At 37.8% G+C, this 21,029-nt stretch overlaps 1 protein-coding gene across 5 annotated transcripts in view; it reads left to right on the top strand.

The window, feature by feature from the left end:
- Positions 1 to 21,029, top strand: part of CEP135 (centrosomal protein 135) — a 79,950-nt gene that overhangs the window by 26,037 nt on the left and 32,884 nt on the right. For 4 of the 5 annotated variants that reach the window (XM_036415768.2, XM_036415729.2, XM_036415735.2 and 1 more), the window contains 6 exons: positions 889 to 954; positions 4,814 to 4,952; positions 5,774 to 5,997; positions 12,206 to 12,358; positions 13,232 to 13,381; positions 19,883 to 19,960. In XM_036415768.2, the coding sequence (XP_036271661.1) occupies positions 889 to 954; positions 4,814 to 4,952; positions 5,774 to 5,997; positions 12,206 to 12,358; positions 13,232 to 13,381; positions 19,883 to 19,960 (810 nt within the window). The remainder of the gene's footprint in view (positions 1 to 888; positions 955 to 4,813; positions 4,953 to 5,773; positions 5,998 to 12,205; positions 12,359 to 13,231; positions 13,382 to 19,882; positions 19,961 to 21,029) is intronic. The other variant, XM_036415758.2, reaches the window with a different exon arrangement.

Raw genomic sequence — 21,029 nt, 5'->3', positions numbered from 1 at the left:
GGATGTGCCTGTAACCAATATACATGCCCTTGACTGGAACTGAACCTGGAACCTTTCAGTCCATAGGCCGACGCTCTATCCACTGAACCAAACCAGTTTTGGCAAGGATGCCCATTCTTCCACTTCTGGGCAACATAGTACTGGAAATTGTAGCCAGAGCACTTAGGCAAGAAAAAGAAATAAAAGGCATTACATGGGAAAGAAAGAAGTAAAATGTTTCCAGATGACATAATCATATATTTCAAAAACCCTAATGATTTCACACACACAAACAAAAAATCACAGAATAAACAAATCCAGCAAAATTGCAGGGTACAAAAGCAGCACGCAAAAATCAAGTGTGTTTCGATACACGAATAATTAAAATTCAAAAAGGGAAATGAATAATCCCAATTACAATAGCATAAAAAAAGAATAAAATACTTAGAAATAATCTTAACCAACAAAGTGAAAGACATGTACACTAAAAACTATAAAATATTGTTTAAAGGTATTAAAACATTTGCAGTACCAAGGTTTCAGGTTGGTAGTAGCAGGTGGGGAGAAAGCAAATAGGATAGGAATATCAGGAAATGAGAATCCCCTAAGTTGAATTCTAAAAACCAGGATTCAAGGAAAGCCCTACAAATATATAGGTGGAAAAAGATTTTCAAGTGACTCTTGTTTCAGCTGTTACAAATAGGTCTCTGTATTCAAGATGCCAAGAAATTAAAGAAAAGCCTGAACTATGCCTCCTCTTCATTGAAATTGAGGCTGAGGGCTAAAGCCTCAGGTCACATTGGTGAGAGGGAGCATCAACTACTTAAGAAAATGGCCTAATTGTAATGTGACTTAATGCTAAGTAGTCTTGATTTTTAAGTATTTACCTAATAGACTTTTTATTCCTAGAAAGAGATTAAAAGAAATATTTCTGAAATGCGTAATCTTGAAGAAACAATGGCAAAACTTCAGCTGGTAAGTACTTGTTATATTAAATTGTCAGAATTTTTGATAAGATTATGCTTTATTTTACATATATTTTAACTTAGAAATGATTTACACGTTGTACTATTCACTCTTTTAAGTGTATATTTTAGTGGTTTTAGTATAGTCACTAAGTAATGCAGACATCATTACTGTCTAATAACAGGGCATTTTCCTCTATTCAGCCCTTGAAACTAATGATCTACTTTTCTGTTTCTATAGATTTGCCTATCCTGGACAGTTTATATAAATGGTACCATATAATATGTGGCCTTTGTGCCTGGCTTCTTTTATTTAGCACAGTGTTTTCAAGATTCATGCTTATAGCATGCATCCAGTGCTTCCTTTTTATGGCTGAGTAATATTCCACTTGTATGGATATATTTAATTTGATTTATATTTTATAATTTCATATGTGGTAGTTGGCAAATTAAATTCAAATAGTGAAATCTGTTAGAAATTTTATATTCATTTCAATATTTCTTTACTTGTCAGTTTATAAATACTAAAACTAGAAATTGATAATTACTTGATAACATTGTTGACTTTTTTTTTTTAATCATTATTGTTGAGAGTATTACAGTCTTCTCCCTTTTCTCCCCCACTGTCCTGTGTCGTCCCCCGCCCCTGTTCCAGCCCTGTCCCAGGCCTTTACCACCCTATTGTCTGTGTTCATAGGTAATGCATACATGTATATAAGTTCTTTTTTTAAATGTATTTTTATTGATTTCAGAGAGGAAGGCAGATGGACAGAGAGATACAAACATCAAAGAGAATCATTGATTGGCTGGCTGCCTCCTGTATGCTCCCCATTGCCTGCCTGATTGAGCCTGCAACCCCAGGCATATGTTCTTGACCAGAATTGAACCCCTAACCCTTTGGTCTGCAGGACAATGCTCTATCCACTGAGCCAAGCGAACCAGGACTACATATAAGTTCTTTGGTTAATCTCTTCCCACACCCCCCCCCCCCCCCCAATACCCACATTCCCTCTGAGATTCATCTGTTCCATATTCCATGCCTCTGGTTCTATTTTATTCATCAGTTTATTTTCTTCATTAGATTCTTTGTTCATTTATTTTTAGATTCAATTGTTGATAGATAGGTATTTGTCATTTCATTGTTCATATCTTTTATTTATTTTTCTTCTTCCTCTTCAAGAATCCCCTTCAATATTTTGTTGTTGTTGTTGTTGTTGTTTAAATTTCTTTATTGATTAAGGTATCAAATATTTGTCCTCATTCCCATCCCAAACCCCTCCCCACGCATGCCTCGACCCCCCTGTTGTCCTTGACTACTGGTTAGGCTCATGTGGATGCACACAGGTCCTTTGGTTGATCTCTCCCTTTTATCCCCAGCTTCCCCCAACCCTCTCTCTGAGTTCCGACAGTCTGATCCATGCCTCCTTGTCTCTGGGTCTATTCTTATATGTTGTTCATCCTTCAGCATTTCATGTAATATTAGTTTGATGGTAATGAACTCCTTTAGGTTTTTGTTGTTTTTTTTTTGACAGTGAATCTCTTTATCTGACCTTTAATTCTAAATAAGAGTTTTGCTGGGTAGAATAATCTTGGTTGTAGGCACTTGTTATTCATCACTTTGAATATTTCTTGCCATTCCCTTCTGGCCTGCAAAGTTTTTTTGTTTTGTTTTTTAAATATATTTTATTGATTTTTTTACAGAGAGGAAGGGGAGAGAGATAGAGAGCTAGAAATGTCGATGAGAGAGAAACATTGACCAGCTGCCTCTTGCACACCCCCTACCCGGAATGTGCCCGCAACCAACGTACATGCCCCTGACCGGAATCGAACCTGGGACCCTTCAGTCCCCAAGCCGATGCTCTATCCATTGAGCCAAACCGGTCTTGGCAGTCCTCTTTTAATAGTTTGCCTAGCTATCCTATTTGTTCTGGTAGTCTTCAAATCAGAATAACAGTAATCATTCCAGCATAACACTAGACATAGAATATTATCCTATACTAGAGAACCGGTGTATGAAATTTATGCATGGTGGAGGGAGGGAAAAAATGTCCTTCAGCCCAGCCTGAATCCTTGCTTTCCAGGACCCCTCAAGGGATGTCCGACTGCCTGTCGATTGCCCCTATCTGCCTGCCTGATTGCCTCTAAATACTCGCCTGCCTGATCACTCCTGTTTGCCTGCCTGCCTGATCACCTCTAACTACCTCTTCCTGCCTGCCTGATCACCTCTAACCACTCTACCTGCCTATTTGATCATCTCTAACCACCTCTGCCTGCCTTTCTGATTGCCCCTAACTGCTTGCCTGCCTGATTGCCCCTAACCACTCCCTGCCTGCCTGATCACCCTTAACTGCTTACCTGCCTGCCTGATCATCTCTCACCATGCCTGCCTGCCTGCCTGCCTGATCGCCCCGAACCACCTCTCCCTCAGCCGTTTTCTCCACAGCTTCATTTGGAAGGATGTCTGGAAGGTCGTTCAGCTGTTTGGTCTAATTAGCATATTATGCTTTTATTATTATAGATAGTCTAGAACTGACAGAATTTGCTAACAGGCAGAAATTCCTGGGTGGTCATCCAAAAGGTTATTGAGGATTTTGTTAATAGCCTGTTAAATTGAATGAGTATCTACAGGAAAAAACAACTAATACTAATTTCTAGATTATCTTGTTATGTAAGCTCTTTATATAGTCTAATGCAGTGGTTGCCATCCTTTTGGACCTCAGGGACTACCGGATGGTGACCCTGTGTTCTAGTGGCATAAGGCATATTTGAAAATGAAGCCATTGTGACACGCTGGCACATAATAGGTAATCAAATACTTGTGATTTTTATTGCTCACTATGGACAACATATCACAATGGCTTCCTTTTTATCCAACTGTAGGTTTTCAATTCAGTTCAATATTGAATAATTGAATTAGCTAAACCTGTTAACTATTGTTCACTCTTGAGTCTCAGAGATATTGTAAATTTCTCCCATGAGCTCAATAAACAGAAAGTAGACAAACATCTGTAATGTTTGATGATGTCTTTACATCATAAAACTCATTGTTAGCTCCATGATGGCAGGTACGTTTGCTGCTTGTTTGCTGCTGTTTGTATGCACCCTATAAACAGTTGAATGTGATTCAGAGTGCTTGTCTCAGAACTATGCCCATTTTTAGCCAGTGTTGGCTGACAATCAGATGCTGCTCTAATTATTCTCTAGCCTGTCTTATCTTTTCTGTTAGTGCCATATTTTATGTATTTTTAAGAAAAGTATTAATATATATAGCTAACATTTATTAAGCACAATTGCCATGTGCTGGACACTGTGCAGAGTGCATTATATCCATAGACAGTTCTCACCAGTGAATCCGCAGTGTCTTGTTACTGGTCCTACCCCCATTGTGCAGGTGAGGCTGAGAGAATAAGCAAGCTAATTGCAGACACCTGTGGTAGTCTTAAACTCTAGGTCTTTCTCCTGCCCTCCTTTAAAAATAAAAACATTAAAAATTTTTATTGCACAGTACATATTTTATTTTTTTTTAAGATATGGGATAGAGCACTATTAACATTTAGGTTTTATGTTGTTTTTAGCCACATTTGATAATTACTAGTAACTTTTAGTTGAAACCACATATTTGACTAAAAGTGTTTATGTATAATATCTATCAATGTGACTTACTCTTAAATAACCATGCTTTTAAATATATATTTTAGTCGTTGTCTAAGGACTAAGTTAGTTGGAGCATTGTCCTGTATACACAAAGGTGGCTAAGTTAGCTGGAGCATTGTCCCATATACCCAAAGGTTATGGGTTCAATCCCTAGTTGGTGCTATGTTATTTTCTAAAGTTGCTTGAAATCTTAATTAAAATATTAAAATTTGCAGGAATTAAACTTATGCCATAAAGAAAAAGAGAGACTGAGTGATGAGCTCCTTATTAGATCAGACTTGGAAACTGTTGTTCATCAGCTTGAACAAGAAAACCAAAGACTTAACAAAAAAATGGAAAGTTTTGGAGTTACAGGTAAAATATAAAATGTTGGTAACTTAAAAAGTGATTGTGATTATTTTTCTTAGGAGATTATCTTTCATTCATTCAATAAATACTTTTAAAGAGTGCTTGCTATATAATCGACACTGTAGGTACAATAGAATATCACTCTCCCTCAAGGACCTTGCAGAATTCTTTTTATTTTGACTAGCTAGTATAGGAAACCATGCTTGAATAGTTTCCAGTAGAATTCTATCCTTCTTTGAGGCAGAACAATCATAGAATTTACTAGGACCAAAGGGGAGATTATTCTAAAAGTGAAAAATTAAAGAACAGAATCTTTGTAAGGAAGTGCAGTTGTATCTCCTAAAGTACACACACACACACACACACACACACACACACACACATACACACACACTTGAAATAGGCTATCTTTCTGCCAGGTACCAGTCCTAAATGTGGTTTTTTAAAGGAATGTGTAAGAATTCATATATTTATTTATTCATTCATTAGTCAAATGTTTATGAGCCTGCTGTGTGCCAGGTTCTTGTTTTGGGTACTGGCATATATGATGGTAAACCAGATACACAAGGTCCCTGCTCTTGTGGAATCTTTGTTCTAGTTAGTGAGACAGACTAGTATTTGTTTCACTAAGTAATAGCACATAAACAATGAGATTAATTTTTCTCCTTCCCTCTCAATATTTACTTCTTTGATATCTAGCAGTTATAAGTGATATACAAAACAGTTAATTTTTAGTAGCTTGCATTTCAAACGTTATTGATATATTTATTTGGCTAGTTACACATTTTAAAGGCAACTTTTAATATTTAACTATGTTCTTTTTTCAGAAAGAGAACTTATTTTGGAAGTTGAGAGGATGAGGCTAGAGCATGGAATAAAACGTCGAGACAAATCACCTTCTCGTTTAGATACATTTCTGAAAGGTATAGAAGAAGAACGAGATTTTTATAAGAAAGAGCTAGAAAAACTCCAGCATATAATACAGAGAAGATCTTGTTCTGCAAATTATTCTGCACATGAAAAACCTTCAACATTTAAAATGCTAGAAAAGGTAATATCTCTTTATCAGAGTAATTGATAAGGCAAGAGAGTATATTTTTGAACAAACGTCTGGTTTATTACTGTATTAAGTATAACATTATTATTAAATATTAAATGTCATTCATACTTTTTAAAATTTTTAATTTTGATTTTTGTTTTCTTCCATCACCTATACTGTAGAAACACTGCATTAATTAGGAAAGCTGCTTAAGAACAAAGCATGATATACTGATTCCTGGGGGAAAATGGAAAGACAATATGAATAGCTCATTACGTATATGGGAAAAGTATAAGGGCAACTGGGCTTCCAGAAACTGGAACCAGGAACTCATGCCACTGGACATTTCTTCTCTTTCTAACTTTTACTTCCGTATCAGCTGCATTTTCTCTCAGATAAGAGTGATCTTTGTCCATATGGCAGGCAACATGGCTTCATGTCATTCCCTGCCTCGGACTAGTCAGAAAGGTGGATCACACTGTACAGACCAGGCATCTTCCACGTAATCACACAACAGGAGAAAGTAGTCCAAGCGGGTACCAGGCAGATCTTCCTATTAGCACTACAACCACTTTCATAAGATGGTAATCTAAAGATGTAAATTAGGTAAAGCTAATATGATTTATGAGAGGTTAAAACCACAGTGTCTATTTTAGATCTTAATTATTTTCAGTGTTTTATGAGTATGTGAATTTTTAAAAAATATATATTTTATTGATATTTTACAGAGGGAGAGGGATAGAGAATTAGAACATCAATGAGAGAGAAACATCAATCAGCTGCCTCCTGCACACTTCCTACTGGTGATGTGCCTGCAACCAAGGTACATGCCCTTGACCAGAATCGAACCTTGGACCACTGAGTGCTCTATCCACTGAGCCAAACCTGTTAGGGAAAGTATGTGAATTCTTTAGATTTTTCTTTATTTTTTAAGCTTTGGAGCTAGAGGAGTCCCATATACTTGTATTACCGTAAAATTACTACACTCTAGATTAGGGGTGTCGAACTCAATCAGAGAAGGGGCCAAAATCTAAAATCCAGCCTAAATCGCAGGCCGAATGGTTTACTGAACAGTCATAAACTGTCATTGTGATGGAAACGCAGCTGAGTGCAGTGATGACAGCACGATGCGGGCCACATTGCAAGGCCTGGCGGGACGGATTTGGCCCTCGGGCCTTGTGTTTGACACATGTGCTCTAGATAAATTAGGAAAAGTTAGGAGTGAAGTTATTCAAACTCAAAACATTTGATTTCAGACTTGGCTGAATTGGCCATGTCTATCATCTTTTTCCTAAAGATCCTGTCAATTGTCAAGAGGTTTTGAGATTAGACTTCAGCTTTTGACCTCATTGGCTAATGACTGAATTTGATTTACAGGTGTTAGTATACACACTATTTTATGTTATCTATTATAAGCAGAATGAATTAGTGGAAAAATACAATTTGAATTAATTTATGTCCTTGAGTCCTTTTTAAATCTCCACTTGTACATAAGGCTCCTAAAAAATAAACTACTGAATTGATCCCTTTCATTATGTTTGAGAATCTTTCACAAAAATGGTTGATTAACTTAAGTATTTATTAAATAGAACTAAGTAGATAATGATTTTAAAGCTTTTAACCTAAATATTCCATTCAGTTGCTTGGTATGATTCACAACTGAAAGACAGATGAGAGATTATGGTAAAGTACTGGTAAAATCAGGCGAGACTTTTTTCCCCTTCAACTTATTTACTGTCTTGAAATATTCTAATGTTACCCAACATGGAAAAATAATTTACTTTCCAAAGTTTAGGAGTTGATGTGTTCAGAGCATTTTAGAGTTGCAATAATAAATTGGAGGCATAATAGGGAAGTGGGTATGTACACTATTGAAACGGATGGAGTGTAAGACAGTTGTGAGTGCTGGGAACTGCGGTGTGCAGCCCCACTCTTGTTCCCAGGAGTTACAACTGTAAGTTTTTAATATCTGCTTTATTGGAAAATTTAGGTACTCTTTCTTTGGATTATAGTAAATCAGAAAAAATACTGACATTTTAAAAATCAGTGATCTTTGTCAGCAGTACCCTTGTTGATTCTCTGTTGTTTGTATAGAAGGCAGGCACTGTCCCCTTTCACCATAGTTCCAACTGCAAGTTTTGAGTTTAGTGTAGTGGACAGTGCTTTGAAGTTAAAGACCTGATAAAAGTTGTAACTCCACAAAATGGCTTTATGAACTTGGACAAGTTGCCTGATTTCATGGAACTCCAGTTTTGTCATTTGCAAAGTTAGGACAGTAACTAAAATCTCTTGTGAAGATAATATGAGGTAATTTGCATAAGGGTCTAGCATAAAATATAGTTCTTAATAAATGTTTCATTTCCTCACTATTTGCTGGTTCAAAGCAAATTGGGTATAGGTCGAAAGTCACGTTCAGTTCAACAGATAAATACTGAGGCTCTAGAGATAAAAGGTAAAGATATAGTTCTTATCCTCATAAGCTTGAACACTCTGCACGTGTGTGTGTGTGTGTGTGTCTGTGTGTTGAAAACAGTGGAGTGATAAAAGGGAGTTATTAATAATTATATATTAACACAAATATAAATGTGTTTTGATGAAGAAAGAATACAGGAAAGATTCAGAAGGCTGTGAGAGATATAGAGGAGATCTAAATTAGATTGGAGAATTTGGAAGGACTCCTTAGAGAAAGTGACATTTAAGCTGAGATGTAGATAATAATGAAAATACACTGTCAAATCCTTTTTCACTGAGTGCTTTTCTGAAATCTGTGAAGACCACCTCCTTTCTGTGAGATATTTTTATTTAGGTTACAGATTTTCTTTTATAGTTATTTAAGCCTGGAGTCCTCAAATCCTAATCTGCTTTTGTCCTGTAAGACAATTTATCCTTTAAAGGTATACAGGTAGCTGACCTAATCCATTAGGCTTTGATTTTGCTTATTTAAGTAAGAGGATAACTCATTTCCGAGTTGCAGGTGAAGGGTACCTCACAGATATCTACTATTTACCAACTCCACATTGTACATGGTATGTGCACAGTAGATGCTTTTCAGTGTATCATATGATCAGATTATCCCTACTTAGGGCTTCTGATACAGTCCCAACTCTATGTTTACTATCTTTGTTTTCCACAATTTCTGAAAAGATAGTGGATCTTTTGAATTGTACTGGAATAATGGGTATAATCTTGTTTTAAATGTTGGAAGTAGTTGCTTAATGTACATATACAGCTTTGTAGAAACATTTATATTTATCTGATTGCAAAGATAGACCTAACATTGGTTTACAGCTGGGACAATTTGGAGTTAGTGTGTCTGAGACATTGATCTTAGATTGTCGTAGAAAACACTGAGGGATTTTCTAACCTATTGTAGTTCCCCTCACTGGGTGAGCAGGCACACAGTGCTTCCTGGTCCTTGCCCTGGAGAGGTCCCCCACAATTAGCATGTACCAGAGTCAACTGAAAGGCTTGATAAACCAGTTCCAGGACCTTGTGTCCTGCATTTCTGATTAAGTAGGTCTGGTTTGGGCCACATAACTTGCATGTCTAACAAGTTCCTAGATGTTGCTGATACTTCTGGTCTGAGAATTACATTAAAACTAACAGCGATCAGGAAGTGGCAGAAGCAGTAGCCTGATGAGGGGAAGATGAGAAATGAGATGTACACCGTTTTAAAAATATTTGTGACTGTATTCTGGGTTCATAAGCTAGACGAAACAAAAATCCTGCCCTCCAAAGTAATTTTTGTCTGCTTGTCTCTCTTCCCTAATTTATGATGATTTTGGCCATTTTCAATATAACTGCTTTTAATATTTTTTAGGAAAATAAACCAAATTGAAAAAGTTTAGAATAAGTTTGGCTGTTTATACATTAGTTTTTAAGATGTAGAAGTCACATATTTAACTTTTAAAGATGTTTAATCACATTTTGCTTTGCTAAACATATAATGACATTTACATTTGGCCTTTTGGCTGGATAATGCTGTTTTCAGATTAGTTTTTTGTCCCCCCTCCTTTTGTTTCAGGAGTCACCGTTGTATAAAATTTTACTTTTTTTTTTTTTTTAACTTAATAGTTGTCATGACAAAACAGTTGGAAAAGATGAATTATATTTACTCAAAATAATAGAACTGATTGTCCAGTGTAGTTTGCTTTTCAGATTGGGAAACTTTTTTATCTAAAGGAAATAAGAACCAGTGGACACAAAACTCTGGGGAGGGAGGGCATGTATGGGAGGGAGTAGGCAGTGGTATATGTACAAAGATAATTTAATTAAAAAAATAAAAATAAAATAAAGGAAATAAGACATGAGCCCCAGTAAAATATAATTGTGTGTGTGTGTGTGTGTATGTGTGTGTAATTCTTGATAAAAAATAAAACTAAAACTGAGACAGTGTTCTGGTAGTGCAAAAAACTCCCAAAATTTATGACTTACAAAACATTGTATTAAGGTTTTTTTGTTTTTTAGCTCTGCCAGCCTAACCTTTCAAATTAGCTTAAATTTGAAGAGAGGATTTGCTGTTAGGGAGAATGGACACAATTTTGAGAGGAGGGTTCTTGGCTCACTCTGGTGGCTAATATTGTATAATCGAAGCAATGAGTGTTGAATAGTGGGTGACAGTTGCTATGAGCATTTCTGTTTCTTTACCAATATTCTACTTATTTTATAGGATAGAGTGATTGTTATTTCTGTTTGATCTGTAGGACTCTAGTAGTCCAAATGGCATTTTTTCTTTTGAATTCCATGTAGAGCTATTTAATCTTTTTGAAAAAATAAAATTAACACTTTAGAATTTTAATATTATATAAGTTGATACTTTTGAAAAATTAAAACAATAGTGTAATACATGGGTGGGCAAAAGTAGTTTATGGTTGAGGAAGAGAAACGCAGTTTACTTTTGTATTATTCATTTATTTTTTAATTATTTTCCTTATGGACAACTGTAGATGTACTTTTGCCCACCCCTGTATAATAAATGAAAACCTTCTTTGCACAGTTCTACTTCTCACACCCCTCCCCAGAGATAACTGATGTTTACACTGTTATATAACCATATATATATGTGTATATTTAATCCTCACCCAGGGATATGTTCATTGACTTTAGAAGGAGGGAGGGGGAAGGGAGGAAAGGAGAGAAAGAAACATCCCATGTGAGAGAGAAACACGGATTGGTTGTCTTTCCGAAACCCACACCTAGGTATGTGTGCCCTGACGGGATTCGAACCCAAAACCTTCTGTGTGTGGGACGCTCCAGCCAAATGAACCACACTGGCCAGGCCCCCCCCTCCCCTCCCTCCCTCCCTCCCTCCCTCCCTCTCTCTCTCTCTCTCTCTCTCTCTCTCTCTCTCTCTCTATATATATATATATATATATATATATTATATATAATTATTATTATTATTTTTTTTTACTGTGCATTTTCAAATATAGACTTTAAAAATTTGAATTGTCTTGATTAATAATTGGTCTACCCATTTATGTCTCTTCGGTGGGCTATGCTACTACCCACAGGACAGAGAAATGATTTGGAGTATGTCAGAACGTTTCACATATGATTTATTATACACCTTAGGACATACACATCTTTTTACTTGCGAGGAGTTGATTTAGGGTGCATTGGCAGAGTTTGCAGTGAGGTCACCGATATGAGCTTTGGTATAGATTGAATTTAGGAGAAGGACTTGGATTCCATAGTTTTATAGGATTCTAGAAGCCTGGCAAAATTTTATTTAAATGTGCACAATAAAGCTAAATCATCTCCTAACTCTCTCCACTTAATATACAGAGAGGGCATCTTCTCCAGAAGCACATGAGTGCTCCAGATCTGCCAACAGTAGGAGCAAGGAGCGTGAAGCATTGCTGCCATTATACCTAGCTGTGATGGGTCATCTCATTACATACTTTAGTTACCATCACTGGAAATAACTCCAGGAGAGTGACAGTTGAAGCATTGGATAAGATCTGATCAAATAGTATCATTAGCAACTGGGTCTCTTCCTGGGAACTTGAAGGCCATGAAACTTGTCCAAATACTGCCAACACTTCTATCTCCTATCATTAAAGATTAAAAATCATGTTCCTTAATTACATTAAAGGAACTTGTGGGGTTTTTTTGTCTGTTAGCATCTTTCAGTCAATCTTATCACCAGCATCCTTGTAACAACCTTGTGGTGGTAATTATAACAAATGATAACTTCTGTTTTTAAATTATGTTGCAGGGTGATTACAATTCTGAAATTCATCTGGTCACAAGAGAAAGAGATGAACTTCAACATATGCTGGAAAGATTTGAGAAACATATGGAGGATATACAGGCCAATGTTAAATTATTGACAGCAGAAAGAGATAAACTAAGTGTTTTATATCATGAAGTAAGAACTTTTTATAATTAAGCCAACAGATTACACAGAAATAGTTAACTATAGTGGAACCAGCAGTGTATGTTCTTTAAATTATCGTAATATATGGACCTTGTGGTATTTCTTCATAATTAGAATTGTAAATAGTAGTTTCTACTGTGTTCCTGTTCCTAAAGCAAAGATTTCTATTTTTTCATATTTATTCTTCCTCTTTTCTCGCCTGTCAGTTCAGTTAATCTTCTTCTAGACTGACTTTGAGTCAAGTTAATCCTTGAGATGCATACATGTTGAGATATGTTTGTGAAACAGTGGGTAGCAGCCATTATTGGGACTTATTAGATATTAAGGACTTAGGCACTAATGAGGAAACTTTAGGGAAGAGGGAATCTGTACAGCTTGGCCCAGTTGCAAAGCCTCAGTTGTCAGAGGCTAAAGTAAGTCTGAGCAAAGCATTGTATCTGCTACCTAAGTTTATTCCCATATCAGTCTCCCATGAAATCTTGCTACTTCAAGATATGGGGAGAAGGACATGCAAGTTAAAAGGTCAATTTGTAAAGTTGTTTTCTCTTTTGGAACTTTCTTAGGATTCTACACTACAAATTGATCCATTGGCTTAGATTTCAGCTTTCTTAGGTCTGCTTAATTAATTACTAGCTATCCATCTGCAAACTGGTTTCTAAAATTTTATGCCTGAAACTTCCCTCCATCTCCTTGTCTTATTATTTCTTTAATCCTTTCACTCTCATATTCTGGGGATTTGGAAAGAGAGCAAAGGTAGCATGTGTTTAACTTGCCTCCTCCCCACCCCCCCCCCCCCCTTTTTTTTTAACTGGGAGCATATTCAGAGTGTTTTTTTTTTTAATTTATATCTTTTAATTCTTTAAGGCTCAGGAAGAATTATCTTCACTAAGACAAGAATCCAGCCAAAGCATAGTCTCCCATAATGTTAGTCTGATGGAAAAGGAAAAAGGAGTTGCAATATCTGATTTAAGAAGGGTTATAGCAGAAAAGGAAGCTTTAAAGGACAAGTTAAAAGTAAGTAATATGATTGACTTATTTTTGAAAGGCATTTTATTAAGAAAAAGGGAGGTCTTTCTATATGTTTTTCTGTGAAGTGACTATTATGTACAACTAGATCAGGAAATGTACAACTAGAATGTACAACTAAATCCAAACAATGTTTTTGTATTATATGACCTTAGAGCTAAGAGTGGTGGTTACATTTTTAAGTCATTGGAAAGTTATCAAAAGAAGAAAATTTATGACAACTGAAATTTTTGGAATTCAAATTTCATTATTGGTAAATGTTGTTAGAATATGGTGCTCATTCATTTGCATGTTCTATGTGGCCTTTTTTTTTTTTTCTGCAATGGCAGAATTTAGTAATTACAACAGAAACTATGTTTCTGGCTTATAAGGCTGAAAATACTTATCTGGTTCTTTATAGAAGACTAGTTACCCAGTGCATGAAATTCATGCATGGGTAGGGTCCTTAGGCTTGGCCCATGATCGGGGCCGATCAGGTTTCCCGCCTCCTGCCGCCTCCTTTCCACCTCCGGTGCACTGGCCTCCCTGCTTCCTTCTTCCCCTACTCCCTCAGTGCCTTGCCACTGCCTCTGGTCACCTGCCATGTTCTGTGCCACCCCCTGGTGGTCAGTGCATATCATAGCAAGTGATTGAACTCCCTCAAAAGAAACCATTTATACATTATCAGCTGCTCTTCCATTTCCCCCATCCTTAGTCAGAGGCAACCACTAATCTACTTTTTCTTTTTTTTTTTCTTTTTTTTAAAATATATTTTATTGATTTTTTACAGAGAGAAAGGGAGAGAGATAGAGAGCTAGAAACGTCGATGAGAGAGAAACATCGACCAGCTGCCTCCTGCACACTCCCTACCGGGGATGTGCCTGCAACCAATGTACATGCCCTTGACCGGAATTGAACCCGGGGCCTTTCAGTCCGCAGACTGACACTCTACCACTGAGCCAAACCGGCTTCGGCTCTACTTTCTGTCTCAAATAGATTTGCCTACTCTGGGCATTTCATATAAATCGAATCATTTAGTATGCAGTATTTATGTCTGGCTTCTCTCATTTAGTATAATGTTTTCAAGATTCATTCATGTTGTAGTATGTATCTCAATACTTTACTCTTTTTTATTCCATCATATAGGTGGACAACATTTTGTTTTATTGTTTGCTTGGTTTTTTGGCTATAAAAAAAATAATGGTGCCATGAATATTCCTGTACAACTTGTTGTGTGGATGTATGTTTTCACTTTTCTTGGGTATATACCTAGGTTCATTTGATGACTACATTTAACCATATTAACAATTGCAAGGCTATTTTCCAAAGCAGCTGTACCATTTATATTCCCACTAGCAGTGTATACACATCCTCACCAACACTGTTACTGTCTGTCTTTTTTTTTATTATTGTTATGCTGCTGATTAGTATTATCTCTTTTGGGTTTTTTTTTGCATTTTCCTGATGGCTAATGATATTGATCATCTTTTCATGTGCTTACTTGGTCATTTGTATATCTTTTTTTGGAGAAATGTCAATTTAGATCATCCTTTGTACTTTTTTAGATTGGGTTATGTGTATCATTATTATTAAGTTATAAGAGTACTTTATATATATCAATAAAACCCCCTTTGTCAGATATGATTTGCAAATACTTTCACCCATTCTGTGAGTTATCTTTTAATTTTCTTAATGGTATTCATTGAAGCACAAAGAAATTTTAATTTTGAGGAAGTCCAATTTATCTGTTTTGTTGTTCATGTTTTTTGATGTCATATCTAGGGGCAGTCTTATAATTCCTTGTGTAAAATGTTGATATATATGAAGCAAGTACTCAGCATATAATAAGAACTCAGTATTAGCTGTTAATGTTACTATTATGGTTTACTTCCAAAAAAATGTTATTGAGTTAATGTTTAGAAATTAGCTAAAATTAGGGAATAAGAACATTTGAGCATTATTAGGGTAGTCTCTATATCAGAAAATTGCAGTTAAAGTTTTAACCTGAGAGAATCCAAGATGGCAGCATAGGTAACACCTCACACAACAATTTCAATAAAATACAACTAAAATACAAAATGGACATTACTCAGAACTATAGGAAAGTCGACTGACGGGAAATTCTGTAACGAGAAGGAAAGAGGAAACCAGAAGGAAAATCAGAGGAGCTATAAAAACCTGAGGTGCGGAGAGGACGGAGCCGGAGAGGAGTGGGAGGCTGGGTACCTGGCTGGCGTTCCCTAGCGGGAAGGAGATAAAAGCTTCAGACTGTGCTCAACCCCAGTTCTGACAGCACTGAACCCCAGTTCTAGGCCAGACCCTGGGGACCCTGGCTCATACAGAGGGAGCCTGGGCTGTTAGGAGGAATCTCAGGGGAGCGGCGAAAGGCAGAGCCCTTGGAGGCGTGCACATTACGCGCAGAGGACGGAACGTTGACTCTGCTGCTAGATTTCCCTAGTGGGAAGGAGACAAAAGCTCTGGACTGTGCTGAGCCCCAGTTCCAGCTGCACTGAACCCCAGTTCTAAGCCAGACCCTGGGGACCCAGGCTCATACAGAGGGAGCCTGGGCTGTAAGGCGGAAACCCAGGGGAGTGGCGAAAGGAAGTCCTAGAGGCGCGCACATTGCGCGCAGAGAACGAGCTGTTGACTGTGCTTCTGGATTGCCCTAGTGGGAAGGAGACAAAAGCTCCAGACTGCTCTGAACCCCACTTCCAACTGAACTGAACCCCAGTTCCGGGCTCATTGGGGGAGAGGGGGTCTAGACTGTTTGGTAGCAGGCGAAACTCGAGGGCACCTTTCTCTCAGAGGTGCTTGCAACGAGTACTGGAGGACCCTGAGGAATACTGAGATTCAGGAGCCTCATAGGGCGTGGCTGATGGAAGCCAAGGCTGTAGGCTCCACCCTGAAACTCTGCCCCATCTAAGCTGAACACAGAGACTTTTAAGGCTACCAACTCAGGAAAGCTGCGAAAATGCCCAGACAAGGAAACAGATCACAAACGAAAGAAATGGAGAATAAAAAGCGACTGGATATAGAGTTCAAAACCACGCTTATAAGGTTTCTCAAGAATTTCCTAGAAAAGGCCGATAAGACCTATGAGGCTATGAAAAGGGATCAACAAGAAATAATAAGGGATCAACAAGAAATAATAAGGGATCAACAAGAAATAAAGAATACATTGTCTGAAATAAAAAATATTATACAGAGTCCTAAAAACAGAATGGAAGATCGCAAGAATCAAGTCAAAGATTTGGAACATAAAGAGTCAGAAGACACTCCTCCGCAGAAGCAAGACAAGAGAATCCAGAAAGTTGAAGATAATGTATGAAACCTCTGGGACAACTTCAAGTAAACCAACATCAGAATTATGGGGGTCCCAGAAGAAGAGAGAGAGCAAGATACCGAAAACGTACTGAAAGAAATTGTGACAGAAAACTTCCCCCACCAGGTGAAAGAATTAGACCTACAAGTCCAGGAAGCTCACAGGACCCCAAACAAAAGGAATCCAAAGAGGACCACACCAAGACACATCATAATTAAAATTCCAAGAGCAAAAGACAAAGAGAGAATATTAAAAGCAGCAAGAGAGAAACAGGTAGTTACCTATAAAGGAGCACCCATACGATTGTCAGCTGATTTCTCAACAGAAACTATGCAGGCCAGACGGGAATGGCAAGAAATATTCAAGGTGATGAATAGCAAGAACCTACAGCCAAAAATAACCTACCCAGCAAAGCTATCACTCAGAATCGAAGGCCAGATAAAGAACTTCTCTAATAAAAAAAAAGCTAAAGGAGTTCATCACCACCAAACCAGAATTATATGAATTGCTGAAGGGGGTTCTTTCGGAAGAGAAAGAAAATAAAGTAAAAATTATGAACAACAAATACATAACTATCAATAAGTGAATCTGAAAACCAAGGGAATTAAAAAACCTGATGAACAATATTAATTGTTCAATATAATAGAATCAGAGATATGGAAGGGGTGTGGACTGATGATTCTCAGGGAAAAGAGGCATGGGAGGTGTGGGAAGAGACTGAACATAAACTGTGCACCTATGGATGAGGACAATGCGGGTGGGGAAAGGGCAAAGGGTGGGTTAGGAACCTGGTGGAGGGGGGCAAAAATGAGGAACTTTTGTAATAATATGAACAATAAAGGTTTATTAAAAAAAAAAAAAGTTTTAACCTGAAATAATATTTTCAATTTGCATCTTTTGGAATACTACCCCAAGTAATCCTATATAATAAAAGCCCAATATGCTAAGTGTCCTGTCGTCTGGTCGGCCATTCAACTAATCCTACCTAATAAAAGAGTAATATGCAAATTAACCGTCACCCCACTACACCCACAAGCCATGCCCACCAGCCAATCAGAGCGAGTATGCAAATAAATCCAACCAAGATGGCTACGGCCGCAGAGAGCAGGAAGGAGGCTTGGGTTTCCCAGACAACAGAAGCAGCCAAGCTTTCCACCTGCTCTTGCCAGCCTAGGCCTCCACTCAAGGCTACAAAATGTCAATAATAGAAGGTAAACAAATCCCAACAGAAATGGCAGCCGCGGAACTGGAGATAGCAAGCTAGGGTTGCCCCTGGCAATGGAGAAAGCAAAGCTTTCTGCACACCTGGGCCAGCCCAAGCCTCTGCTTAAGGCTACAAAGTTTCAATTATATTGAATAGAAGGTACATAAGACCCAATAGAAATGCCTGCCGGCCATGGAGTGAGCAGGAGACTTAGCTCCGCTCCAGGCTACAAAGTTTCAATTGTAGAAGGTAAATAAATTCCAGATACCAGGGCCTCAGCTTGGGTTGCCAGGTCATTTGCAGGGGCTGGCCTGCAAACGACCACAGGCCCCCTCACCCAGCCCACCCCACACCCCAAGGAAGCCCCCACCCTGGTACACACTTCAGGGCAAACCAGCTGGCCCCCACCCGTGCACCAGTCCTCTATCCTATCTAATAAGAGAGTAATATGCAGATTGGCCATCACTCTAACACAATGTGGCTGCCTCCATGTGGTCAAAGATTCTGCCCCTATGTAGAAACAAGATGGCCAGCAGGGGAAGGCAGTTGGGAGGCAACAGGCCTACAAGGGAAGATAGTTGAGAGGGACCAGGCCTACAAGGGATGGCAGTTGGAGGCGATCGACCCTGTAGGGGAGGGCAGTTAGGGGTGGTCAGGCTGGCAGAAGTGGGAAGTTGGGGCCAAACATGTTGGCAGGGGAGCAGTTAGACATCAGTCAGACTGGTATGGGAGTGGTTAGGGGTTGATCAGGCTGGCAGGCAGAAGCGGTTAGGGGTGATCTGGCTGGCAGGCAGGCGAACAGTTGGAAGCCAGCAGTCCTGGATTGTGAAAGGGATGTCTGACCCCGTGGGATCAGGTCTAAAAAGGCAGTTTAACATCCCTCAAGGGGTCCCAGATTGGAGAGAGTGCACCCCCACACCCTGTGCACGAATTTAGTGCACCAGGCCTCTAGTAGTATCTATAACATCAAGGCTTCATACCTTGTATTCACTACTGTATTTTTAATATCTTACTCATTGCTTATATATAGTATGTACTCAATTGTGGTTGAATGATTTAATAAATTAAAAAATACAAACAGCACAGTGACTTTTTTTTAATTCTCACCCGTGGATATTTTTTCCATTGCTTTTTAGAGACAATGGGAGGGAGAGAAGAAGAGAAGAATAGGGAATAGTAGAGAGAGAAAAACATGGATGTTGAAGAGACACATTGATTGGTTGCCTCCTGTAGGCATCTGAGCAGTGCTAAGGACCAAACCTGCAACCCAAGTATATACCCTTGACCAGGAATTGAACTCTCGAACTTTTGGTTCTAGGGCTGACACTCCCGCCACTGAGCAACCCCAGCCAGGGCCACAGTGATTTTTTCAACCAAATATATAATCTAACATCAACTGTCTATTTTTAATGAAGAGTGTGGATAGAAGTATGAATCACACTAGAAAAATCACACTAAAAAAATCTCAGAAAACACCAACTTAGATTACTTGTCCTAGACTTAGCATCAGCAAGAATTGGATAAGGTAATATAACCCCCAAAATATCACTTGTTTTTACTGTTGACCAGCTTATTCTGGAATCTCTAGTGGCTTTCATAGTCTTGTAGTATTCTGTTTCCTGTCTCTCTCTGATCTCATTTTTATTTTCCTTACATTCTGTTCTCAGGACATACTCCTGAATATACTTAACCTGCTGTTTCTTTTCCTATTACAATTATGCTAATGAATCAATCTATATAAATTTTTAGAAATGAATGTATGCCAATCTGTGTCTTCTGTTACAATCACACATGGAGGTAGAGTGTTACTGTTTTTATCAACCAAAAGCATCGTGTGTTTTTTCATGTCTATTTATTTCCTTTCTAAAACATTTTATTATTTAAAAAAAAAGTAGAATAGTACTGGATACTTGCATTGCTTGCTTCTGTAATTTTGTTGTATTATCTAATGTGCATAAACATGTTTTATAAAATTCTCTTTCAGAGTTTTGAGGAAATGAGTCTTTTTGGAAAATCAGAATTTGAGAAAACTATTGAACATTTAACATATGTTAATCACCAGGTAATTTATCAAATTGGATTTGGGGTATATTGTGTGAATGACTCTGTTAATTATAGTTTTAATATACTGTATATTTTTGATATTACAAAGTAGTATGATGCTAGAGCCGCGGTATAAAAATGATAGACTCTATACTCTGAAGACTGATTACTTGGGTCCAAATCCCTGTCTATTACCTATTACCTGTAAGCAGTATTTAAACTTTCCATTCCTCAATTTCTTATTTATAAAATAGGAATAGTACTAGCATTTAATTTGTTTTCAAATGAGTGATATGAACAGGAACTATTCCAGGCCCTGCATGAGTCCTGAGTATTGTTACTTCTAATTCTTTGATGGTTCTTCCCCTGACCTTGAGTAGCATTCTCTGTTCTGAGCTCCGCTCAGCTGAAGACTCAATCAAGGGCTCTCACTCTATGCAGCTTTCCTCCAGAATCTGCCTGCAAACTCTAATTGTCTTGTCCTCCCTTGACTTTCAGTCTTGTCTTTTGAACTTAGGAGAACCACTAGACTCCACCTGAGTTTCTTTCCCTGTGCCACAGTCTGGAAATTTTCAGGCAATAATCAGAGGGCTCATCTCGTTTGTTTCTTGTCTCTCGGTCACTGTCCATTGTTGCCTGATGCTCATTGTCTTGAAAACCATTGTTTTATATATTTTGTTCTTTTTTTCTTTTTCTTTTTTTTATTCAGATAGAAGGGTTCCTGTGACTCCAGCTTGTGTAGAAACTGAAAGTGAGAGTTAATGAGCTGGAAAACATAAGTACTAGAAGTCTCTAGAAAGAGATTAAAAGAAAATATAAAACAAGTCTTAAGAGAATGAAGAAGGTATAATATATGTTTAATCAGAATTCTAGGAGAATAGAATGTGGGAAAGGCAATAGTTGAAGAGATAATGGCTGATAATTTTCTAGGAATTAGAAAACAGGCATCCTCGGATTCAGAATGTGCAATGAATTCCAGTGGCATGATAAATATAATAATACAATATACTTGTGTATAAAATTCCAGGCTCTTTTTAAAAAACATTATGCAACCTTATTGAAAGACACTCAAGAAGAAAAACAAGTGG

This window comes from Pipistrellus kuhlii, unplaced genomic scaffold (assembly GCF_014108245.1).
Source record: "Pipistrellus kuhlii isolate mPipKuh1 unplaced genomic scaffold, mPipKuh1.p scaffold_m20_p_1, whole genome shotgun sequence".
NCBI classification, from domain to species: domain Eukaryota; kingdom Metazoa; phylum Chordata; class Mammalia; order Chiroptera; family Vespertilionidae; genus Pipistrellus; species Pipistrellus kuhlii.
This window is presented reverse-complemented; position numbering and strand designations above follow the sequence as displayed.